We start from the raw sequence: 26,021 nt of genomic DNA on the forward strand, positions 1-26,021 counted from the left end.
ATCCCCGAATGAACGCGTAACCAATCGCCGTGCCGCCATCATGGCAATTCTCTGCTGCGGTAATGTGGCTGTATGTAGACATTATCCCCCTCCCTCTCGCTCTCTCGCTCTGTGACAAAATGGCTAAGCGACTCCCCTTATTCACAACTGCCACGGTATTGGCAACGGACAATGATGTAGGAGCCATCGGACCGCACCGCAACATATTTACTATTGATTGCGCGGAAGTGTAACAAGTGGAATTTGAAAAGCAGCCCGAGCTAAAGCCCCCACAGCGTTCCAGGCGGCAGCATTCTTCCCCTCCTTAAGTCTGGGGGGTTTATTTCGGCGTTCTCAGCCGGCCTCGGCCTACTGTTGGCAAGAGTGAGTGTCAAGTCTACTTCTCAGAAATCTGGGTAACAATTCAGAAGCAATCGATAAGGAGTGACAGCTTATTCTAAGGCTTAACACGGGCCAAGAGAGGACTGAGTCAAGGAGCAGGTTGAGAGGAATGCGTTTGTTTTGTATTTGATTTTTCCATTAAAGTTATCGCCACTTTCCCTCTCTCCCTCCCTCGCTCTCTCTCTCTCTCTCCCTCTCTTTTTCTCGGTTTCTGTCTCATTTTCTTACTTCTGTCTCCCTCTCTCTGTCTCTCCCTCTCTCTCCCTCTCTTTCTCCCTCTCTTTCCCTCTCTCTCCCTCACTCTCTCCCTCTCTCTGTCTCTCCCCAGATATCCCTCCTTTCCTTCCTGTCAACCAAATCAACCCACAGCCAGAGAAGCGAGAGCTGTCTCCTCCGCCATCCACGTCGTTGCTTGTACTTTATATGTCCTCTTCAAACCCCACAGTACCAGCACTTTTAAAGGCTAATCCATGACCCATTAGAAGATGGACCGAAGAAATGCACAAAGAAATGACTGTAAATGGGGAATCGATGCCCCTGTATCGCACATCATACGACCCCCACGATGCAAACCACGCAAGAAAAGACGGAGAAAGCTCATCTTACAAAATTGCCTAACTCTTCTTTGGCTGAGCGTCATATGGCAAACATGTTAGCACTTTGTCAAGAGAGGAAAAACCAGCAGAGGTCTCCTGCAGGGTGGGGGAGAACAGAGTGTGTGGGGGGGTGAGTAGGGGGGGGGGGGGGGGGGGGGGGGACTACTGCACTGTGAGATCGCTGTCTGACTTCTTCCTGTTAAACCGATCTCAAAATGTCTCCCCCCACCCACCCACCCACCCATCCAGCCGTCCATCCGCCGCCCTCTTCTCTTTCCAGATTCAAGGGTCAGTGAGGAAGACCCAATCAGAGGCCCCGGCGAGGCCGGGGGCTGGCAGGCGTGAACGGGACAGCTAGCAGCTGATGAAATCCATCCATACTTCTCACTTATGATGACATGATTGATTTTCCCTCAGAGTGCTCAAATGTAGGATTGTCTTCCAGCAAACCCTCCCCCGCCCCCCCACCCCAACATCACCCCTACACACCCATCCACCACCACCAGCACCCCTGCTCCTCAATCTGCCCACCCACTTACCCGGCCCCAGTGTCTAATGGATAAAGCCCCTGTCTCTGTCGGGCCATCGGCCCGCGCTGGGAAAGCGGGGCTAGGTGGGGGGGGGGGGGGGGTGTTGGTGTGGGGTGAGTGGTGGGGCTGATGTGTCTGTGTGTGTGTGTGTGTGTGTGTGCGTGTGTGTGTTTGTGGGTGTGTATGTGTGGAGAGAAACAACTGCAGCGAATGAAGGGTGAAATCTGAGAGTGCAATTTTCCTGTCTGTCAATCTTCCCTCCGACGGAACAAGTTGACCACCAATCAGTGCGGGGGGGGGGGGGGGGGGGGGGGGGGGCTGGGTGGTGCTGGATATGTATGGGTGGTGGTGGGGGTGGGGGGGGGAGGCATCAACGAGAGCATTCTGACTGACAGTATCATGTCACTACATTAACAGCGCGCAGGATGACATAAAGAGGTTTTTATTTTGAAGGGTGGAGTAAGTTGATTTTGATTTTTGGATTGATATGAGGACAGGGGTGTGTGTGTGTGGGTGTGGGGGGGGGGGGGGGCTTAACAAATGGACTAACTGACAGGTTAATGCATAACATATTCCAATGCATAATTCATCGTCCGCAAAAACTACTATCATCTACTAGGTGCTTCAAAATACAACCAATTAAACTTTGCTCAATTATTAAGGCAGAAAGTGAGGGAGAAACATGCTTCAAAAAACTCTCGGTTTGCAGTCAATTACGATAAAACTTTAATGAGCCTGGATAGAGAGCCATAAAAACTGATAGCCCCTCCGTCATGAATTATATATCCATATCGATTTTGTTTTCTCCGCCATAAGAATCGCAGGTAATCGTATGTTGCCACATGTAAAGTGCACTTTCCTGGGCGAGGATAAATATAAACAATCAAATATATATGAGGTGTGTGTGTGTGTGTGTGTGTGTGTGTGTGTGTGTGTGTGTGTGTGTGTGTGTGTGTGTGTGTGTGTGTGTGTGTGTGTGTGTGTGTGTCTTGGGGGGGGGGTAGGGGGGAGCTCCATTTATGACCAGGGCCCCCGTGTACTGCAGATGAAGAGCAGGGGTGTCGGCGGAGGCCAGGACGAGAGGGGCAGTCGGGGGGGGGGGGAGAGGGCGGAGAAGGTGGGTTAGGGTGGGTGGAGGATGGGTGGAGAAGGTGCTGAACGTGACAGCCAGCGAGACCCTTAGCGGGGCGGGCGTGATGTGTTACCTAGTTAGCGACTCGGAGAGAGGAATAAATAGTTCTTTATTATGGGCGGTGGCCATCATGTCTCTCCTAATAGACAAGCCGCTGCTGAGCTTAGACCACATTATCCAGCGCCGGCCCGCGCGCTATTACTCTCCTGCTCAGGGTGTGATGTGTGGGCTACGGCAGGTCGGCCCGCGCTTAATGAACACAAACAATGTGGGGGGAGGGGGAGGGGGTTAGCTGGGGCAATAGCAGAGGGGGAGGGCTGGTTTTAATAGAGACAGGGGCTAACTTGTTTGCTATGATCTATGCTTGCTCTGTTAAGGCTGGAACCCCCACCTCTCCATGCCGGGAGGGGGTGGGGGGGGAGGCTGTGGATAAAATATATATTTTCACAATCTTATTATCTTATAACCGAATCAATTCATACACCCCCTCTGCCCTTATTATGTTTGTTGTTTGGTCGCCGGGCAAACACCAGTGATTGTGCAAATCCTGTTTAGCGGATTGCCAGTGGGTGTGTGTGTGTGTGTGTTGGACGTTGTGTGTGTGTGTGTGTGTGTTTTTGTGTGTGTGGTTTCGCTGTCATTGTCATGAGGGGGGGTGAAAGGGCACCAAACAGGATCACCGTGGCGACGGGTCGGAGTGCGTTAGCCGCAACGCGAGCCGCTCAGCAGCAGCGGGTTTAATTGATAAACTGCCGCCTCAGTTCATTAGTCAGACAGACCGGGCTTAACCAGGGAACAGAGAGGGAGTGTCACTCTGAATATGTTAATCATGACTGGCCATTACGGTCTCTCTACCTCTTGCTCTCTCTCGCTCTCTTTCTTCCTGGCAATCTGTGTAAACCTACAGAGAGAGAGAGAGAGAGAGAGAGAGAGAGAGAGAGAGAGAGAGAGAGAGAGAGAGAGAGAGAGAGAGAGAGAGAGAGAGAGAGAGAGAGAGAGAGAGAGAGAGAGAGAGAGAGAGAGAGAGAGAGAGAGAGGGAACGAAAAGCGCGTGTATCCTTATCGACTACGGCTATTTATCAACGATAGAAGAGATGAGACGAGAAGAGGAAGTGCAGAGAACGAGCGCGCACGCGAGAGAGAGAGAGAGAGAGAGAGAGAGAGAGAGAGAGAGAGAGAGAGAGAGAAAGAGAGACGAGGGCTGACTCTAGAGCGGGTACCTCCGTGTTATTGAATATAAATATATAATAACTGTGTAAAAAATGCATCCTTTGGCCTTTTCATAAAGGCGGTTGTAATATAGCGCGAGGTGAGCAGGCGCACTTGACGTACACACTGGAGGTGACGGTGTCAGGGGAGAGCTCGACAGAGAGAGAAAGAGAGCGAGAGAGAGAGAGAGGTGGAGGGAGGAGAGAGAGAGAGAGAGAGAGGTGGAGGGAGGAGAGAGAGAGAGAGAGAGAGGTGGAGGGAGGAGAGAGAGAGGGGTAAGAGATAGAGGAAAGAGAGGGAGGGTGGAGGGAGAGAGAGAGAGAGAGAGAGAGAGAGAGAGAGAGAGAGAGAGAGAGAGAGAGAGAGAGAGAGAGAGAGAGAGAGAGAGAGAGAGACGGAGAGCGAAAGAGGAGAGGAGATGGTGAGGTGGAAGAGCGAGAGAGAGAGAGAGAGAGAGAGAGAGAAAGAGGAGAGGAGAGGAGGTTTTTCTTCTTCCTTTTTTTATTGTTGCCCGGCCCCTTCCGCTTAAGTGCGCAGGGCTGGGAGGGAAATCCAGGACCTCCATGGCTGACCTCTGCGCATGTATATTTAATAGGCCATCAGTTGGCCGGCGCTGCGCTCTGATCAGAATTCAGAGGGCGGCTTTGAAAACCCCTGTGTATTCCTGGCCGGCCTCAAGCTGCTCTCGCCAGCTGTGTCAATCCAGCAGCAACGTAGCAACGGGGAGGCGGTGGTGGTGGTGGTGGTCATAGTGGTGGTGGTGGTAGTGGTGGTGGTGGTGGTGTTGCTGTTGGTGGAGGAGGGGTTGTATTTCTTTTTGTATTTCTTTCTCGCCAAGCGGCGGCTAGACAAGGCGCTGCATGGGTGCTACTGCAGCGCTACGCTACGACCGGGCCTAATGACTACAGCCGGTGAAAATAGAAAACACCACAGAAGAAGAAAGAGGAGGAGGAACGAGGGGAGAGCAGGAGGGACAAGAGGAGGAGGAGAGGGAGGAGGAGGGATGAGGGGAGAGCGAGGAGGAGGAGGAAGGAGGAGAGGAGGTGGAGGAGGAAAAACAAATAGGAAAACAATAACATTTGGTGTTCAGTGCCCTGCTAGCCTCTAATGAGGAAGGGGTTTAAAGAATGAGGAATAGGGCAGTGTATGGCGGTGTGTGTGTGTGTGTGTGTGTGTGTGTGTGTGTGTGTGTGTGTGTGTGTGTGTGTGTGTGTGTGTGTGTGTGTGCGTGTGTGCGTGTGTGTGCGTGTGTGTGTGTGTTGTTGAATCACAGCAACGCTGGGGGTACCGCTAGTCTGTGCTTCCTTTAATAATCAGGAGGAAGGCAATCTCACGGTGGCTGGCCTGGCCACGCCGCCGTAACGATCACAGGAACACGTCGCCACGGTGACAAGTGCCACTCGGGCCTTGCATGCTCCTAACAAGGCATCACCGCTGCCCCAAATCACCAGTGGGTGTGGGAGGTTGTGTGTCAGTGTTAGTGTGTGTATGGAAGTTTGTGTGTGCATGAGAGTCTGTATGTGTCAGTGTGGTGCTGCGTACATGGTAACGCAAGCATGTGTAAGTGTGTCTTTCTGTGCTCTTGCACGTGTGACCGTGTATGTCTGTGTGTGTGTGTGTGTGTAAGTGTGTGCGCATTTGAGCGGTGTATCCCACAAACATGTGTGTCACAGCGTGCCACTCTACGTGGGTGTATGGTAGGTTGCTGTGTGTGTGTCTGTGTGCACATGTGTGCGTCTGTCTTTCTCTCTCTTTGTGTGTGTGCGTGTGTGTGTGTGTGTCTGTGTCTGTGTGTGTGTGTGTGTGTGTGTGTGTGTGTGTGTGGGCTTAACGAGGGCGGTTCATTTGACAGGCAATTAGTTTGCGGAGCAGCTATTGACAGGGCGCCGCGCGGGTGTTTGTTCAACAGCTCCGGGTGAGTTCCACGCTCCCGGGGCTGCGTGACAAAGCACCTTGGACAGGGTGCTCCAGAGCGCCAGTCTCCCCTCCACCAGGAGCAGCCAGGAGGGGGAGGGGGAGGGGGAGGGGGGGGGGGATATGTGACAAGCCGAGCAGAGGAGAGGAAGAGCGAGGAAGAGAAGGAGGAGAGAGAGAAAAGAAGAGGGGGAAAGAGAGGAAGAGAGAGGAAAGAGAGGAGAAGAAGAGGAGAGAGGGGAAAGAGGGAGAGGAGGAGAGAGAGAAGAGGAAGAGGAGGGAGAGAGGAGAGAGGGAGAGAAAAGAAGAGGGGGAAAGAGAGGAAGAGAGAGGAAAGAGAGGAGAAGAAGAGGAGAGAGGGGAAAGAGGGAGAGGAGGAGAGAGAGAGAACAGGAAGAGGAGGGAGAGAGGAGAGAGAGAGAGGAGAAGAAGAGTAGAGTGGGGAAAGAGGGAGAGGAGGAGAGAGAGAGAGAGGAGAAGGAAAGAGAGACGAAAGAGTCAGAGGAAGAGAGAGGAGAGAGGAGAGAGGAGAGAGGAGAGAGAGAGAGAGAGAGATGGGGTGGATAAAACCCATAAGGGTATATTAAGGGGGTTGTTGTAAGTTAATGTAGATACAACCTTAGCTTTGTTTTGTGTATGTGTGTCGAAGTGTGTCTGTGTTTGTCGGTGTGCGTCGGCATGTGTGTGTGTCGGTGTGGGTGGTGCCGTATTTTTGACAAATGCCCCAGCAATGATATTCATCATTTGTTGTCTGATTGCAGGGCATGGAGGAATGGGGGGGAGGGGGGGATTGACATTGAAGGGTAATCTAGAGACACTAACGCTACAAGTAAACATGTCACAATGCAGGGGGGGGGAGGGAGAGGGGCAGAAGTAGAGGAGAGACGAAGGGGGGAGGAGAGAGTAGTGAAGAGAGGAGAGAGAAAAAATAAATAACAAGATCCAAACACTCTTATCCTCGAAGAATCCCATATTCAAATGCAAGGGCCCATCCCTCTCACTCTCTCTCTCTCTCTCTCTCTCTCTCTCTCTCTCTCTCTCACTGCTTCGTTTGTAGAGGGCCTAGGCGTCCCAATCAATATCATTATTTTCACAGAGGATCGAAGCGCCTTCACAGAGTTAATGGGGGATTGAGGTGGTAAACGTTTACCCTCTCACTGTCAGCAGTGCAGCGGTCCATAGTGGGGGTGGTGGTGGAGGGTGGGCGGGCGCTGGGGCGGTGTTGGGGATGACAGCAGCATCCCCGCACCACCAACACCACCACCACCACCACCACCACCACCACCACCCCCGGTACGGACACAGTGTGTGGAGATGTCCTGTGGGTAGACAGGGCCGCTGCATGGACTGTCAAGCCGGGCTGCCATGGGCCCCCCACTGGATGGCCGAAACACTCACACACACACACACACACACACACACACACACACACACACACACACACACACACACACACACACACACACACACACACACACACACACACACACACACACACACACACACGCACAAAAGCGGACACACACGAGCCACTTGAGATGGAACAGAAGCAGCACTAGCAGCATGAGCTCTGTGGCTTCTTCAAACGGCAGGGGGGCCGGGGGGGCGTTGGGGGGAGAGTGATGTGGGGGGGTAACAGAAACAAACCTCCCACTTTGACATTGGGGCTCATATTACGGGATCGTGTGTGTGGGTGACGGCACGCTAAATCACCATTTTGGGTCACTTTTTAAACATTACATTACAGTTATTTATACGGATTCTGGAAAAGTTAATGCCATATCTAAAAATATAAACCAAAATTTAGATTCTAAATTACAGATTCTAAAATTAGAAAATGAGTTACCACTTTCTTTATTTTTTATTTTTTTTGATGACAGCTGATAAAATAATGAATAAAATCCCCGGGCCCAAAATGTGTAACCTAATTGTATTTACATAGCTTCGTGCCGTTTTCGTTTAGTTCTGTCCTGCAGTATGGATCAGCTGTTTCGCGGCATATTCGGGAAATGAACCCTAATGTGCAGCTGGCACCGGGGAGCCGGCACATTCTCCTGTATGGGAGCATATGCTAAATAGCTCTTCAAGCAGGCAGATGCCCCGCTGTAAACTACCTCCCCTGTCTGGGTATCTGCGGCTCCCAGATGGGCCCCAAGCTGTGCCAAACCACATCTCGTCAGCGGCGATGAACTATAGCATCACATGACCGGCAGAGATACGGCGTGGCCGCTTTCTGCCCGCCTTGGCACGCGGCCCCCGGTCGATGCATCATCCGTGGGGGGGGGGGGGGGGGGCACACTTTGTCACCGTGACGCCGGCCAAAACGGAGTGACGGGTCTGTCCGCCTCCCCCGAACCCGAGGACGGATGCGGGAGAGAGCCGCTAAAAGTTTCATTTCGACGGCGTGAGGGAGAGAGAGGGAGACGGGGGGGGGGGGGGGGCAGTAGAGGGGGCGTTTGAGGAGTAGTTGTTGTGGTGTGTTCACACTTTTTAATGCACACTTTTTATTACTTTTCTCTTTCGTGGGGTTTTGTTGTTGATATGAGGTGATGAGAGGGGGGCGTGGGTCTGCAGAGAGCAGAGGAGTTGGCGTCACACAGCGTTGACCGTGTGTATTAACACGATTTAGTACACTGGTGCTTTTTTCTTTTAGGGTTCCTTAAGTTTTTTGGGGATAGGAGCTAATCAGCGGACGTAGGGGGGAGGGCTGGGGTTCAGGGGGGAATGGGTGGGGGTGACTTGGCAGCGTGCGAGGGTGTGTCCGGCCAGTCGGCTATTTCATGGGACGCTTCGTCGTGATTCACTGAGTTATTGGTTTCCTCCTCGTTTTAATCGCCCTCCTAGGCCGCTGCCAAAACATCTTCAAGGATTCCAGGAGAGCTCTCCCTCTCTCCCCCCTCTCCACCCCTCTCTGTCTTTCTTTCCCCTCTTTTTCTCTCTCTATTTCTCTTTTCTCCTCTCCCTCTCTCCCTCCCTCCCTCCCTCCCTCCCTCCCTCCCTCCCTCCCTCGCGCTCTCTCTCTCTCTCTCTCTCCCTCTCCCTCTCCCTCTCTCTCTCTCTCTCTCTCTCTCCTTCCCTCCCTCCCTCTCGCTCCCCCCCCCCCCCCCCCCTCTCTCTCTCTCCACAGTTCAGCAGAATGGAATTTGGTGTTCAAGTGCCTAACGTCATCCCAGCCGGCCTTCACAGCTTCAGGGGCCCTTAATGTGAACCACATGCGGCAGTACCGCGTCCGGTTACGGCCCTGCGCGAGAGACGTGGCCGCAGCCCCGCTCCCATTGGTCGAGGCCCTGGCGATGGGAAATGGGGTGTCTCGATGGAGAAAGACAACAAACACATCTAAGTAGGAATCACAACCCGGCCAACACACACACACACACACACACACACACACACACACACACACACACACACACACACACACACACACACACACACACACACACACACACACACACACACACACATACGGCCAACACACACGCACCCACGGAAAGACAGACATGTTGGCACGTACAAATATACAGACACATGTACATACACGGAGGCAAACGCAAATATACATGTGTGGATAAACAAACACATACACACACACACACACACACACACACACACGTATAGAGATTGAAGCCAGCGCGTATGGACCTGCAGAAGGCAGTACGCCTGACACGATGGTAGAATGAGAAGAGCCGGCTGCTGCTATAATATTGCTCCTATTCTTCATTGACAAGCATATATTTTTTTTTTCCCGCTGTTCCCAACTGACTGTGCCACGCTGAACTCCATTTATGAGTTATCTGACATATTTCCTGCTATTTTTTTGACAGCAGTACTCAGAGGAAATTTCAAGGCACCTTTCCTCCTGACAAGTAGAAATATCAATATTTGAATAAATTGCAGATTTGGATCTCCTCACATGGATGCTCTCCAGTAAGTGTGTGTGTGTGGGTGAGTGTGTTTGTGCGCGTCTGTGTGCAAATGTGTTTGCGTGTGTGTGTGTGTGCATGTATGCGTGTGTGTGCATGTATGCGTGTGTGTGTGTGTGTGTGTGTGTGTGTGTGTGTGTGTGTGTGTGTGTGTGTGTGTGTGTGTGTGTGTGTGTGTGTGTGTGTGTGTGTGTGTGTGTGTGTGTGTGTGTGCGTGCGTGTGTGTGTGTGTGTGTTTGTTTGTGCACGAGCGGGGAATGGGGAAAGGGGGTTTGTTTCATTCTGTTACCACGGTCTTATCCCCCGGAGCCCTGAGGCAGGAATCTGTATGCAGCATTTCATTAGGAAGGAGCCTGGCTGAGTGACATGAGAAGCACACCTCGACGTCGGCCTGATGAAGTTTACTTCTCTCAAACGACAAAAAGCCACTTTGTAGACTGGCCCCCTTTTCTCTACGTTTTACCTCCTCCTCCTCCTCCTCTCTTCGCTCCCGCCGGAAGACAGAGGAAGGAGCGAAGACAGAAGGGTGATGGCTGAGCAACAGTGAAAGACTCATGAATGTTGTTTTGTTCAATGACAGCCACTATCTGTACACAATATTCCTGCTAAAAAGAAAAATGGAGGCTTCAGAGCTTTTTTTCAGTTTTTTCCCTTCATTCTTCTTCCTCTCCGTCTTTCTAAAGCGCTGTGCTGTGTGGTGTTTAAAAACCCACTGAAGCTTCGCAACCCGATCACTACAACTGTAAGCATGTCGGAAAAACAACAAAGCAATACAAATAGATATATATGTGCACTGGAACAAGGCAATCAAGGTGTGCTGCTCATTGGTCAACAAGCAATCGGCAAAATCAAATGCGAACCGTCTTCCTGCCACAAAGTAAATCATATAAACCCCATCATTGAAAAACATTTGAGCTTATCGGTGGACAAGCGATCAACCACAATACGGTTAAACCTCATGAAAAACTATACCGAGTGCTAAGCTACATACCATGATTAACATGGCGGCACATAGCTGGAGGAGCGAAGACACTCCCGCCCCGGCGTTGACGGGCCGGCGGCTGGCCGCGAGGTCAGTGTCAGTCATCTATAACAATCAGCGCCGTCTCCGGCCCCGGCGGCCACGCCACGTATGGCCGCACGCCGCCGCCTATCCGTCTCACTCTGCTTAGCCCCGCTCGCTGCCGTGCTGTCTGAGCCTCGGCCATCGCTGCTACTGATAGATCACTCCTCCTGGCCAACCTGAAGCCCCCCCCCCCCACCCATCCGTTCCGAGCGCACCCACACACTCACACACACACACACACACTCTCACGCACTGCCATAGCTCGCGGGGGTGTAGGGGTGGAGGGGAGCCTGAGAAATGACTGCTGCTATATGAGGTTACTCAGGTACCACATAAGGGGCCGTGACCCTAGCCACCCCCCGCCCCCCCACCACAGCACCGCCACCACACACACACACACACACACACACACACACACACACACACACACACACACACACACACACACACACACACAACCAGAACTGCCCTTGTTGACCCGAACGACATACTTTCTCTCCCTCTCGCTCTAGTTCTCTCCCTCTCTCTCTCTCTCTCTCTTTCTCCAGTGACAGAAAAAACTAAAACAAATCGTGCACCTTGGCGAAACTCTGTGTGTGTGCGAGTGTGTATGTGTAGGTGTGTATGTATGTGTGTGTGCATGTATGCCTGCATGTGTGTGTATGTGCATGTGCCTGTTTGAATGTGCATGTGTGTGTATGTGTGGGGAGGTGGGGGTCTCTTATCAACGCGGTTTCTTCTGACAGTCATCTGTCCACATGACCTGTGATTTGGTTTCTCTTCCGACAGGCTCTGCTTGACACGTACAACGGTGAGGTGAGGGCGAGTGGCCTTGTCCATCCATCTCTCTCTCTCTCTCTCTCTCTCTCTCTCCCGGCTCCCTGCCCCTTATCTCCTCTCTGACTCTCTCTCTCGCTAGCCATCTCGCTGCTCACTCCTCTCCTTGTGTGCACAACTTAATAAGCAAGCTAGAAGTAGATTCCCATTATGGAAAACCCTGGAAAAGGGCCCTGGACTTTATTCCCCCTTATCTCACTATCTCCATCTGGAAGAGGCTCTCTCTCTCTCTCTCTCTCTCTCTCTCTCTCTCTCTCTCTCTCTCTCTCTCTCTCTCTCTCTCTCTCTCTCTCTCTCTCTCTCTCTCTCTCTCTCTCCTCTCTCTCTCTCTCTCTCTCTCTCTCTCTCTCTCTCTCTCTCTCTCTCTCTCTCTCTCTCTCTCTCCTATCTTTCTCAGTCTCTTTCCCCCATCATCCAATCTGTGTGTGTGTGTGTGTGTGTGTGTGTTCTGGCCGAACCTATATGTTGCAGAGATGGCTTTCACTCTCCACTGGCTACAATAAGATTGCACCAGCGAGTTGACTCTATCCGAATCGACAACCCATTTCCGTAATGTAACAAAATAGAACACAATGTTGATGTTGAATAAAACATGTTTTGTTTTTTTAAAAGAGGAGTGGGAGTTGGATCGGCCATGGACAAGGTGGCCTGGTGTTAAACTATCCATATCTGGAAGGCTTGGATGTAAAACATACGTAAATCAAGTGGTGACACAAAAACGATAACTGTTCATTCAATGGAGAAACTAATGTACAACAAGTTTGCTTGAAAAAAAGGATTTCAGGAATTGCAGTGTGAACAGGAAGAAGGTTGGTCTAGTTTGACTCCTAACATCAGGATAACTAACTCCAAATAAAAAAATAATTACTCTTTGTCACTTTGGTCAAAGCCCTTGGATAAATACCTAAATAGTAAAACGGTTTGACTCTGCCTCCCCTCCTATGTCCAGCGGATGCAACATGGCCGCCTCATAACCGGAGTTCGTATTTAACAGACCAACAAACATTACACCGAGGTCAGGGGTCACCGATACCTCAGTGTTATTACTAATAACACAAAACCCCTGCAGATTTCTCCAGCGTCCACCTCATCGCACTCTTGGGGGGTTGGGGGGCCCAACGCACGTGCACCGGGGGCCCCGAACATAATACGGTGTGACTCAAACCATAGAGTAAGAAGAGAAAATAAATACGCTAAGAGCGGCTAAGAGAGAAAGCGAGAGGAGGGGGACTGGTGGTTCCCAGGGGCCTCGAAGGACCCATGTCATCACTCGCTCTAGTCTCGTCTCGGGCCCCGACGCCCGAGGGAGGGGCCCTGTGATTACGAAGGGGGTGGGGGTGGGGGGGGGGGGGGGGGGGGAGTGGGGTGAGGGGTTCCTTCCCTCTAAGAAAGCAAACCGGAGCTGTAGTCCAAACAAGGCCCGGGCCAGCCTGGCGAGGGAGCACACCCTCTGCAGCCGGCTCGGGTTCAGGCCCCTGCCTCCGACCCGGCCGGCCCCCAGGGTCTGCATTAAGTAACCCCCCCCCCCCCCCCCCAACCCCACACTGAATCCCTCCACCCAGTAATCCAAACACACGCACACACACACACATACACACACACGCACACACAACCCTGGCTGACTACAGCACAAACAAACAACTAGCACTCACAAGAGTTGAGGACAGGAGCAGCGAAGAGCCAGGGAGGGAGGGAGGGAGGGGGGAGGGGGGTAGGGGTGAGAGGTGGGGAGGGTGGTAGGGGTGCCGCCGACGTTGTGTAGCATAGGAGGGAGGGCAGGGGGGGGGGGGGGGGGGGGGGGGAGAGGGGGGAAGGGAGGGAGGGAGGGGGGAGAGGAACATGACCCAATTGGATTTGCTTTATAACACCATATAATAACTACCAGACATTGCTCACTTGAGAATGGCAGAAAATAGAAAGATTTGGTCAACCTGCCTCTCTACTCTACACACACACACACACCCGTCACACACCCTTACACACAATCTACACACACACACACACACACCCGTCACACACCCTTACACACAATCTACACACACACTCGACGAAATGGGCAAAAAAAAAAAAAAAAGGAAAACAGATGGGGAGGTATCTTAAAAATGTCCTGTGGCCTCTGGGGACAGGCGGTTTTCCCCGTCATTATATAACAGTAAACTTCTGGATGTCACAGATTGGGGATAATAACTTTCAGATGCTGGTTAGCGTTAGCCGTAGCGTTAGCCGCGGCGGTGGGATCTGGATGGGAACGCTTACTGGAGCAAGGAGGAGGAAGTGCCGGAGCTCCAGATTAGGAGCCGAGATGTAATGCAGAGCGCGGTGGAGCTGGATAAGCCCCAGCCAGCACCCACACAAGCCGCCCGGAAACGGGGGTCTACAGGGCGGGGTGGCCGGGTGGGCGGTAGGGGGGGGGGGGATGGCGTAGCCAACGACTCTAAAGTGGTGGGGGTGTAGTAGACGCCATGTGTGAGGGAAACGAGGGAAAGAATGGCCAATTAATACATGAGGAAACCACAGGGAGTCATGTGACCTGGTTAAGGGGGGGGGGGGGAGGGGGTGAATCGACATCCCACCTGTTTTAACAGTTCCATGAAAACATTTTGATTTGACAGTTTTAGGGTTTGTGATCGCTGAGCCGGGGCGTCGCTCATTCAAAAATGGCCGCCGTCTTTCTCCTGCAATAAACGGCAGCTTATGGGCACGGCCGCCCTCTTAAAGCGCTGTTATTGGTTTGTCTTCCCCCCTTCTGGAGCAGGGATGGGGGGAGGGGGGGGGGGTGATATCGTTGCGTTGTTAATAGCGCACCATGGCCCACAGTCCCGCGGCGACAGACTTATAGCGGCGCTTAATAAAACAAAATATTTTCCCTCGCATGTTTTCACATTTACTGGGTCACTCTGAGCGGCCTGAGATAAATCTCACCGTTCCTTCCCTCTCCTCCAACCCACCTTCCTTCCTTCCTTCCTTTGCCCTTTTCCTTTTTTTTTTCCCTAAAAGTATCGAACGCAGTGCTGAACAAGCAGAGGAGTGTTTTTTATTGTAAATCAATACTGATCGATCGGCAGCCCGGGTGCTGAATATGGATCAATATCCCACCAGGCTGTGTAGGAGATCTGATTTCAATTGGCAAGAGGGGCTTGCAGCAGGTTTCCATCACGGGGTAATTCAAGACATGGGAACATAAGTCAGATAGATTGATATAGACTGGCCAGGACCTCTCTTGCCACTGAACCAGCACAAGGAAATTTCTGTCATATATCATTAACGCAGTTGGGGCAGGCTGTAAAAAACATATGGGGAGGGAGAGAGAGGCGCTAGATGCCTAGCTGCCCCCCCCCCCCCCCCGATACTGAATATGGGGGTCAAACACTGAATACATATGCTGCTATTACAAGGAGAAGCCAGAGACTACAGGGAGAGGGGGGAGGGGGGGAGAAGGGGGAGAAAGAAAAACAAATGAATGCTCGCCCTGCTAAATGCTAGTCCTGCTAAAGAATGGATGCTAAGTCAGGGGTTAGCATCCACACATGTCCCCCAACCACAGTGTGGTCATGTTCTGCTGTTGATTAGAGAGGGGTCAGCCCAGACAGCATACAGTAAGCTGTTGTTAATTTACCAAACACATGTCCTGCAGCAAAACTGCTGGTGAACTGCTGGAATATATTTTCTTTTTTTTCTCTCTGTGTGACCCCCCTTCACCGTGCGCATAGTCTTTATTAAAGCCACATACTTTATCGAAGCGGGACAACGGCAAAATAAACAAGCCGCTAATTTAATAGAAGGATAAATGCCCCAAAGTGCACTGAGGACACGCATCTGTTGGGGAATAAAATAGAGAAATGGGAAGGAAATATCGGGATTCCTCCCACATTTATCACATTGTACGTGATTCCTGAAGCTTGAGAGAGAGAGAGAGAGAGAGAGAGAGAGAGAGAGAGAGAGAGAGAGAGAGAGAGAGAGAGAGAGAGAGAGAGAGAGAGAGAGAGGGGGGGGGCTATGGTTCCAAGTGACAGCATTGTAAAACAATAAAAACAGCGCTATAGTTAGAAATAACTTGTCACTTTTAATAAATGATACTGGTCTGACTCCCTCTCTCTCGCTCTCACTCTCTATCTCTCTCCCTCCCCCTCTCCATCTCTCTCTCTCTCTCTCGCTCTCACTCTCTATCTCTCTCCCTCCATCTCTCTCTCTCTCTCCCCCCCTCTCTCTCCCCCCTCTCTCTCTCTCCCCCCCCCCTCTCTCTCTCTCTCTCTCTCTCTCTCCGGGGCCTCTCTTCCTCCGATACATCCCATGCACCCCTGGGGGCCAGCCGGGCTGAGCAGCAGACCAGCTCCCCTCCACCCACCCACACCCACACCCCAACCCTGAGGTAAGTGATGACCCTATCCCTGAGCCTCCACCACCACCACCCCCACCACCACCCCCACCGCCGCCCCCCTCCCATCTCTGTCCTGTGACCTCACAGCAGTGAGAGCGGAACCATGTCGGATGAGTTCCACAGACTAACCCGTCCACCTCCGCCCTCCCCTCCACCACCCTCCACCCCCCCCCGTGTCACACTACAAATTGGTTACATTCACAAAATGGAAATAGATGGACGCATGGGGGGCTGGAGGAGACGGAGTAAGGAAAGGAAGGAAGGAAGGAAGGAAGGAAGGATGGGGGGACTCTGGGAAAAAAAGACAGATGGAAGGGAGGACAGGGAAATATAAGTGTGTTGGCGTGTGTGTGCTGCCTGATTATTATTATTATTAGTAGTAGTAGTAGTAGTAGTAGTAGTAGTAGTAGTAGTAGTAGGAGTGTGTAGGCATCCACAACCGGTCCCTTAAGGAATCCGGAAAATACCCAAGAAAGAAACAGCATCCCCCAGCTGACCCACCACCACCCCCCCCAACACCAACTGACAAGGAATGGCTCCTCGTCGGCCATATTGATCTGATTTACAAAACCCTGGGCTCTAATGCGAAACAAATGGCGTGGGCGTGAACTGGTACTTAACCATAAAACCCCAGCATTACCGCGTCTCCGCTGGAATACCACATATATCCCTCACCAGGGCCTAATGTGCTGTTTTATGGCCAGATACGACTGAGGTTGACCCGACAGTTTGTTTGACAATTAGAGGGAACTTAATAAGGATTGAATGGGAGCGAGGACATGCCAAGAGAGGGGAAGAGAGGGGAGGAGAGAGGAGAGAGGAGTGAGGAGAGGGGAAAAGAGAGCAGAGGGGAGAGGAGGGGAAACTGTTTTTCAGGAGAAATGAATGGCTGAAGAAATAAAAACACATAGAGCAGAGAGGTAGAGAGAGGGCGAGAGAGAGAGAGAGAGAGAGAGAGAGAGAGAGAGAGAGAGAGAGAGAGAGAGAGAGAGAGAGAGAGAGAGAGAGAGAGAGAGAGAGAGAGAGAGAGAGAGAGAGAGAGAGAGAGAATAAAAACAAAAGCTCTTGTGTCATTAATGCTTTAAGAAACTGAACTGGCGTCTTCAATACTGCCACAGAGTTGAATTATAAAAAAGGAAACGGTAAATTTTTGAGGGGAGAGTCCACATACTTTATTTAGTATGGATTTAATTTAAATAATGTATCAATCTCTTCTATGTGGTCATGTCGGCAGTGTTGTGTCATGGAAAGTTAATAAATCCTGATATATATCGTTATATTGTGTGACTTCCGACTTCCCTGAAATGAAAATAATTAATTTGACCGACTCTGTGGCAATGTATTAAAATCACAACTCCCAATTGCCCTGCTGAGGCAAGGAGGCAGCCGAAGACAGTAAACTTTAGTATGACGCATAAAAACACACATAAACATCTCTGATAGCCTGCTTCACTACTGTGTGTGTGTGTATGTGTGTCTGTGTGTATACCTGTATATGTGAATGTGCATATATGCGCAGATGTGTGTTTGTGTACAGATTCATACGTGTATCTGCGCATGTGTGTGTGTGTGTGTGTCTTTATAGATCTCCACGTACATGAGTGTGTGCATGCTTGTGCATGTGTATCTGTGTGTGTGTGTGTGTGTGTGTGTGTGTGTGTGTGTGTGTGTGTGTGTGTGTGTGTGTGTGTGTGTGTGTGTGTGTGTGTGTGTGTGTGTGTGTGTGTGTGTGTGTGTGTGTGTGTGTGTGTGTGTGTGTGTGGTGTTGCTTTTGGCTCAAGCTTGCAGCCCATCAACCCCAACTCTCTGGCCCTGTTTCTGTCAGGAGAGAAACCAAAGGAGGAGGGGGGGGGGAGAGAGAGATGGAGAGGGGCAGAGAGAGAGGAAGAGAAGTGGGGTGAGGAGGAGGGGAGAGAGGAGGGGGAGAGGTAAGAGGGTCGAGGTGGTGGGAGTGCGAGAGAGAGAAAGGGGAGAGAGAGAGAGAGAAAGGGCTTGGTTGGAGAGAGAGAGAGAGGTAAAGAGCGGGGTGGAGAGAGAGAGAGAGAGAGAGAGAGAGAGAGAGAGAGAGAGAGAGAGAGAGAGAGAGAGAGAGAGAGAGAGAGAGAGTAGAGTGAGAGAGTTGGAGTCGAGTGAGAGAGGGAGAGAGGGTTGGGGTGGAGGGGGAGGGGGTCTGTCTCCATGGACAGATGGACGGCTCTTTCTCAACATGTGGAACCATGTTCTGCCTTCACTTGCGGAGTGGTGGAGCCCGTCCCCCGCTCTGCTGGCCCTGCCACGCTGTCGCAGCACACACACACACACGCAACACACACTCATTGCACTCCCACACACACAAATGTGTGCACGCATGCACACACAGAGTCTTGATCACAAAAACACACAGCCATGCACGCACATGCATACACACAACCATAACTCATGCACACACAAACACACACACACACACACACACACAGACACACACTCCCACTTTCAATAAAACAAACACACACACACAAGCGACCACATACAAAGACACACACACAGAGAGACACACGCCCGCACACACACGGCAACATAGCCTTCTCTCTCTGTGTGCACACATGTTAAAGTCATCACCCCTGCTCAGCGCTAGTAAAACACAACACCCCCAGCCTCTCTGCTGTTGTCAAGTCTTGCCATTAGCTGATGCCACTGGGGAATCCTCCCCCAGCGAGGTGCGTCTCCCCCGAGACCCAGCAGGCACCAACTTACGTTCAGCCGCCACTCATGTGAACCCAAACATGAGAGCATAATTTGGAAAATATCATTTATACTGTGCGTCTTTGTACGTGTCTTGACATTTACAAACTGCGATAAAACCGACACGAGGGAGGAGGGAATAGGAGGGGGGAAAAAAAGCCGGAGCGGGAATAATTTGAGGTAATGTTTTGCTTAGTGAACAGTATTACCCAATCCTTAAAATGTTGGAGCTCTGGGATGAGGCGGCGCTGGCTTCGGCGCAGCGAAGAGGGTCTGGATTTCATTTCTCGGCGTGTACAAGCCAACAGTGAGCTGCCAAGTACAGCTTTTGCTCTCAACACTTCCTATTCTCCCTCCCCCCCCCCCCCCGGTTGGGGGGAGGGAGGGGTGAGGGAAGAGGAGGGGAGGAGAGGGGGCTTCACTCAAACATTGCGTCGGCCCAAGACAGGGGTGGTCAGTTTACGCTCCCATTTCTCAACGAGTGTCAGAAACTCACATCTGTCACATGAATTACACGAAAAATAGCCGTAAATATAAATGTTAAAATGAAAAAAAGGGCAAAAAATAATAAAAAAAACCCTGCAATGGAAATATTGTTAAAGCGTGAAGAGTCTACGTGTCCACTTGTATATCTGTCTTTCTGCGAGCGTGTGTTTGTGTGAAGCTTCGCACAAATGTTTCCCACACAAAGTGAGCCACTTGAAACGCACAATGAACTCTAAAATACCCGTGCGCCGTGACGCCTCAAAGATATGACGCAAAGACGATATAGGAACAACACCTGCGGCAATCAACGCCCAACAACAACCACCAAAACAACAATAACAGAAGAGCACTTTTGCGACCCTCTCATTGCATCATCTCTCACTTACGAGTGGTGAATGAGTGTGCTACCAGTGAATTATCACCAGCAAACTGTTCGATGGTAATTGCCCCTCTGAAGATGCAGTGAAAACACGCCATTTAAGTGCCGGGTAAACAGACCTCTCTCTGCAGGTTATCAAGATGGCATCACGATGAAGAGAAAAATCGACATCAACACCACACACAACGACACACACACACACACACACACACACACATTCCCTCTCTTTTTCACTGCTGATGTGCAATTAAAATGGTTTAGGAAATCCTCTTTGGCAGTCCGAGGGCTTAGCCAAAAATGTAAATGACATTAAAGGAGACAATGAATTTAATTTTGCTTAATGTCCCCTTTCGCTGATTCTCATTTACATCACATTTCCACATAAAGGCCTGACCTTATAAATACTGGCATTTGTTCAGCTTTTGGAGGTAATCACGCTTTTGCAAAAACCAGATGGGAACGCAGAATTTTTCCGATTTGTTTCCTCAGAAGGCAGAGGGACGCGGCATGTGGGACGCGAGGCTCGCTCTATTGTCGCTCGGTAAACAACTTGACAACAAGCGCAATGCACTCTGGGAAATGACCTCCTAGGTGTTCCATAAATGAACGATAACGCAAACTCATTTAGGTAATACAGGGCCGGCTAATGAGAGACACAACGGAAAGCTAAGCAAAATTTACATTAGGAGCCAGGTTTAATTGTGTTAACAGAGGAACAGGTGCGGCGCGGCCCTTATAAACCAGCTAAATGAATAAAAGGCCTCCCACCGCAAACCGTGTGTGCTGACCAGAAAAAAAAGGAAACAGAAAAGAAACATGGCTACGAAGAAGAGGAGAGAGCGAGAAAAAAACAACAACGGGAAAAAGCAAGTCAATGATATGAATTATTCAGTGGCTTCGCAGCACTCTAAAGGTCAGTGCCCTTTGACCTCTTGGGTGACAGGAAGTGAAAGGGAGTGCTGTGTCCGAAGAAAAAAAAAAAAGAGAAAAAAAAGCACAGATATGTTTACAACTGGCTTGTCTGAACGGCAGTTTCACCTTACAGCGGAATACGAAAACCATAAGATGAAAATGAATGACACGAAATGTTGAATTATACAGCAGCGTGGTTTGCTGTTAGCAAAACAAAAAGTCACTCCTGTCACTGACCAGTAGAAAACTGCTGTGTCTTGTCAACGTGTTAAGTATGACCTTTGGTGCCGTGACAGGCGGAATGAGTCATTTTCCCTCCTCTTTTAACAATATGGGCTTTCTTATTACAAAATCCATGTGTACGCCTGAGCGATGTATCTAATCTCTCAACGAAGACAGGACAGAGTCAATATGTGGGGAAGTGAACACAGATAGCAGCCAGGGCTAGCCACTCAAATTGAGTTACGTTCGCTGTTTCTCTTTTCCTTTTTCTTCTTCCCCTGCTCTCGCTAGACTGGTACTGTAAATACTCAAATTATACTAATCAGATATTAGGACAGCCATCAGGATAACTGTAAATACTATAAATGAGCTGTTTGGATAACGCTGCACTCCCCCACTTAGCTGCGCGGCACCGCTAACGTATAGATATGACAGACCGCTTTATTTCCACGGCTGGCTTCGCAGAGGCACCAGATTTGCGACCGACTGAAAGTGCTGTCGTCATAGCGATAGTGATACAATTAGGGACTTGATGGAATCGTGTTTTTGTTTCTAGCCGGTGCCAACAGTCTTTTTCATTTTTTCTGATAAAAAAAAAGCAATCCGTTCTTTTTTTTTTGGAAGACAATAGTTTGTCAGATGCACAGGCGCGCCCCAAGAGACTATCGCAAATTCCCTTTCACAGTGTATACGCTACAAACACAAACACACAACAAACAAATAAGCAGGGAAAAAACGCAGGACTTCTCTTAATCCATAAATGAATATGAATAATACATCAGGCATGGAGTGTAAGCCGTGCGGTATTTAAACGCCATGCGGTCTTCAGACTTCAGTTGCTGCAGCAGCTGCTGGGCCTACATATACATCTCAACATTTTTTTTTAAGAGAATCCTTCCTCTCCCTCAAAAAAAAACAGAAATGTGAGTGAAAATCGGTATCAGAACTCGGGAGAGAAAATAGGGTAAACAGATGTCTGGCTTGACCGCAGGAAAATAGGACACATTTGGAATGATAAGTTTCCCAAACTCTGGTGGATATGCCAGATCCATGGGAACGCCAGTTAATGTCTCGCTAGATGCCAGCTAGCCACCCCCCCACTCGTACCATCTGGGAAAATGTTACAGCGAATCAACAGCATCAATGATTCACTCCAAATCTGTTTCTTAAGGTCTCCAACGCGCTACTGTTTCTTCGGATAGGAGGGACAGGAGGGGTGGGGGGGAGTGGGTGATGGTGGGTTTGGATATGGTGGGTTGGTTTGGGTATGGGGGGGAGGGACGGAGTGGGGGGAGTGAGTGTGGCAGAGCTGGCTGGGGTATTTAATTTTTTTTTGTGCTCATACTGTAAATGTAGAACGACGAGACAAGCCTGATTCGACAATCAAGCCCACTCCGCCAGGATTTATGTCACTCAACTCGCTTGTAGTCAATTGGAAATAATCACTTTCTGCCAGCAGCTACCACAGCACAGGTGCCACTAATGATGTGCATGGGAGGGAGGTAAAGAAAAAAAACGGTCTAACACAGAGAGTGTGTGTGACAGTGTGAGTGTGTGTGTGCCTGTGTAAAACATGGGCCGCTTTACCAAGAAACTTGCCCACATATAGCGTGTTAAAAATCCACCAATCCAAGTCATTGCGGTAAATAAGTCATATGGAGCAATCATTTACATGCGCGCGCGGGTCATGTCAGGAACTCTTACGCTAAATGGCGCCCCGCAACCTCAGCCTTTTGCGCGGATGGCCCCGTGAGTCACTGGGAACCGGCGAAGGGTCTTGACGGCTCATAGTTACGACATGGAAACAATGGGAGCGTCTAATGAGGAACATATGCTTTTGTGATTCAACAGAGACACTCATTGTGCGAGGAAAAGGATACCCTGCTCCCATTCAGCCCCGTCACAATGAAAAGAGAGCCCTCCCTGGGCCCAGGTTGAGCTTACACTATCCATCCTCCCTTCCCTTCGCCTTCCTCTGCTCTTTTCTCTCTTTCTTCTCTTTCTTTCTTTCTCTCCGCTTCCCACCCCTCTCCCCCTCCTCCTCCTCCTCCTCCTCCTCTTCCTCCTCTCTGACTCTGACTCTCCATGCATTCATTTTCCTCTGCTTATTCTTGCTTTATGTTACCAATCTTTTTGTGCGGTAGATTGGAGAACAATAGTGCCACGATACTCCTGTACGTGTCCGGAGAAGAAGGAGGGCAAACAATGCAGTGGCAACATGAAAGCAGCGGAAATTGACCAAAGGACACACACACACACAAACACCCCCACACACACACCTATGGTTCACTGTCTCAGTGTGAAAACTATTGTCTCTACTGCAACAAAAAAAACGATCATATTAAATTTTACCTCGCCCCCAAAACACTGCTCTTTGAAGAAAAGAGAATGACGTTATGCTATACTAATATCAAAGCACAGGACCACAAAGGTCATCGTTTACCTCAGAAGATATGTGTCTTATAAAAATATACAGAGACTATAAAAGCAGCATTGGATTTCATTTATTATTAAAAAAATGTGAATCACCAAGAGTCAGGTTACGGTTCCGTAATATAATACACTGATGACTACATAAATAGCAGTAAACCGTCAAAGCAGCAAAAAAATTAAGCCACAGACAACCGATCGTGACCGGTCATTGGAGTACCGCCGTACCCTACAGTAGCAGCATAGCCGTCTAGTGTAAACAATCTGCGAGAGGCGAAACCAGCGGCATAAACAACAGGCCCACCACACACGGTCTATGTTAAGCACGTCTGTCACTCGCTCTGTCTACTCTGTCTGTCAGCGCCTTGGTCTCTCTCTCTCCTTCTCTATATTTTTCTCTCTTTCTCTCTCTCTCTCTCTCTCTCTCTCTCTCTCTCTCTCTCTCTCTCTCTCTCTCCCCCTCTCATTCTCGCTTTCTCTCCTTCTGTATGTGTGTGTGTGTGTGTGTGTGTGTGTGCCCGTGGGTGTGCGCGTGCCCGTACGTGCGCGCCCAGACAGCGGTAGCGCTGGTAATCCATGCAGGCTCCCAGGGCATGCCGGGCGGCTACTTCCTGATGCATGGGAAGCCGCCAGGGGTGGAGTGGCAGGCACAACTGCTCAGCCCTATTTGATTACTAATAAGAGAGTTGTCCCCCCCTACCGCCCCCCTCTGTCAGATAGCGGGCATTCTCCGCTAAGCAAACAGTGATTCTGGCTAGTCAAACATTAGCATTGCTGCCCGTCCCCGCCACGACGTGGTGAGAGTTACATTTAGATCGAGGAATACTAGCCTACCACACTCCCAACCCCCCCAACCCACCACCACCTCACCCCTGCCCCCGACATCCCCGTCCTCTCTACTCTGTTCTGCCTCACTGTCGTGCATTCATCACCACCACCTCGGCCCAAGCATTCGCACATACAGCCCGTTGAAGGGGAAGCTCACTGGTCATGATATACTGTCGTTTTCACACACACACACACACACACACACACACACACACACACACACACACACACACACACACACACACACACACACACACACACACACACACACACACGCACACGCATTGGGACAATTAGAAATAAAATACCTTTTGTGCTCTTTTTATTATTCCACTTGTATATGAAACATGAAAAAAACAATTCTCAACCTGGCATCCTTGACCTCGCCTGTGATCTCTTAAACTCTACTAGACCTTCCAGCCTCACCCCCAAACCTCCGCCCAATATCTCGCCCCCCTCCCCCCGGCGCCCCTCACTTTTCACCTTGTAAATTCAAATCCAAAAAAAACTTTATTAACATGCCGTACTTTCACCGTGCGGGTCAACCTAACATGATCTCTTTGTGGTTGTAAATCCCAGCCGCCAAACGGAAGCCTAATTTGACAGAAGGTAAGGTGTAAAAACAACAAACTACTGCCTGTGTGAACGCATCGCCGATGCCGTTTCAACACAAAAGGGGGCGGGACCCAGAGCAGAGCTACACCTGAGCCAATTAGCCGTGTTCCCAGCATGTCGCCGTGACGATGGAAACAACTCTGATCCAAGGGACCCCCCAGCTCCTACCCCAGGTGGTGACCTCCCCCTCTGAGCACAGGTACGCTTGGAAAGACGCCCCTCTGCTTGTCCCATGTCGAAGATACTTTTTCTCACGCATACACACGCGCACACACACACGCACACGCACGGGTGGTGCGAAAGTGGAAGGATGTTGGCCCCACCTGGGCGCTTACACCTCACTCTCACCACACACACGCACACACACACACACACACACACACACACACACAAACACACACACACCATAAGGCCGTTACCTTCCAGACTTCCGGTAACTCCCATGCTTATCGTATATCGTGTATCCATCTGCTCCAAACCGTTTTGTATTTTTGTTTTTGTGTGTGTATGTTTAACAGCTCCCGCGTTCACCCGTTCACAAAATCACTCTCAGGAGGTCACTCTGTCACTTCTCCTCCCATCCTGCGCACACACTCACACACATGCATAAACACGCACACACACAGGAGAAGGTGTAGTAGAAGGGAAGCCTACCGGTCGATGATCACAGGGTCTGAAGGAGTCTCGTTTCGGTTCCCACAGCTTTTCTTGTCGCAGCACCGGCTGGGAACACAGACACACATTGTGTTAAAAAAATACAACACACACACCACCACACACACACACACAACCAAGGCACCGCCACCACTTCTAGCAGTCTCTCCCTCAATCGACACATAGATTTCATACGTGTCACATGACATGAAATAACAAACGTAAAAAGAAACTTTGTTTGTTTTGGGGTTGTGGTGTTTTTTGTGTTTGGTTGTTCGTTTTTTTTTTTCCACTACCTTGTCTCATCCATTGATGCTGACGGCTGATAAAATAAAATATATAAAAAATAAATATCTAGGAGACGCCGGGTGAAAACAACATGTTGTGTTGTTTGGCTAAGAGTTGTAGGGGAGGGGAGCGGGGCTTGCAGCCAGAAGGCAGGGGAGTCACTTACAACAGCTTCTGCTTTTGTTTACCTCTAATTGCCAAGCTGCTATTTCTTAGGGAGATGCAAGGTGCCACCCTCAACCAATATTTCTGCGGGGCATTTATCAATTATGCCCTCAAAAGCACTAATCTATCTTCCCCACCGCATGTTCTCCACAAAAACCCTCCTCTCTCCCTTAGAGCGTATATGCTAGCTAGCTCGCTAGCTGTCTCGACATCTTTTGATTTTTGTAACTTGAATCAATGTGTGTGTGTGTGTGTGTGTGTGTGTGTGTGTGTGTGTGTGTGTGTGTGTGTGTGTGTGTGTGTGTGTGTGTGTGTGTGTGTGTGTGTGTGTGTGTGTGTGTGTGTGTGTGAGAGA

The 26,021-nt window shown here is 50.3% G+C and overlaps 1 protein-coding gene across 8 annotated transcripts in view; it reads right to left on the reverse strand.

Moving 5' to 3' along the window:
* The window catches only part of LOC115559904 (transcription factor COE3), a 92,726-nt gene that overhangs the window by 61,302 nt on the left and 5,403 nt on the right, over positions 1 to 26,021 (reverse strand). For all 8 annotated transcript variants that reach the window (XM_030379078.1, XM_030379077.1, XM_030379081.1 and 5 more), the window contains exon 6: positions 25,214 to 25,282. In XM_030379078.1, the coding sequence (XP_030234938.1) occupies positions 25,214 to 25,282 (69 nt within the window). The remainder of the gene's footprint in view (positions 1 to 25,213; positions 25,283 to 26,021) is intronic.

This window comes from Gadus morhua, chromosome 15, assembly GCF_902167405.1.
Source record: "Gadus morhua chromosome 15, gadMor3.0, whole genome shotgun sequence".
NCBI classification, from domain to species: domain Eukaryota; kingdom Metazoa; phylum Chordata; class Actinopteri; order Gadiformes; family Gadidae; genus Gadus; species Gadus morhua.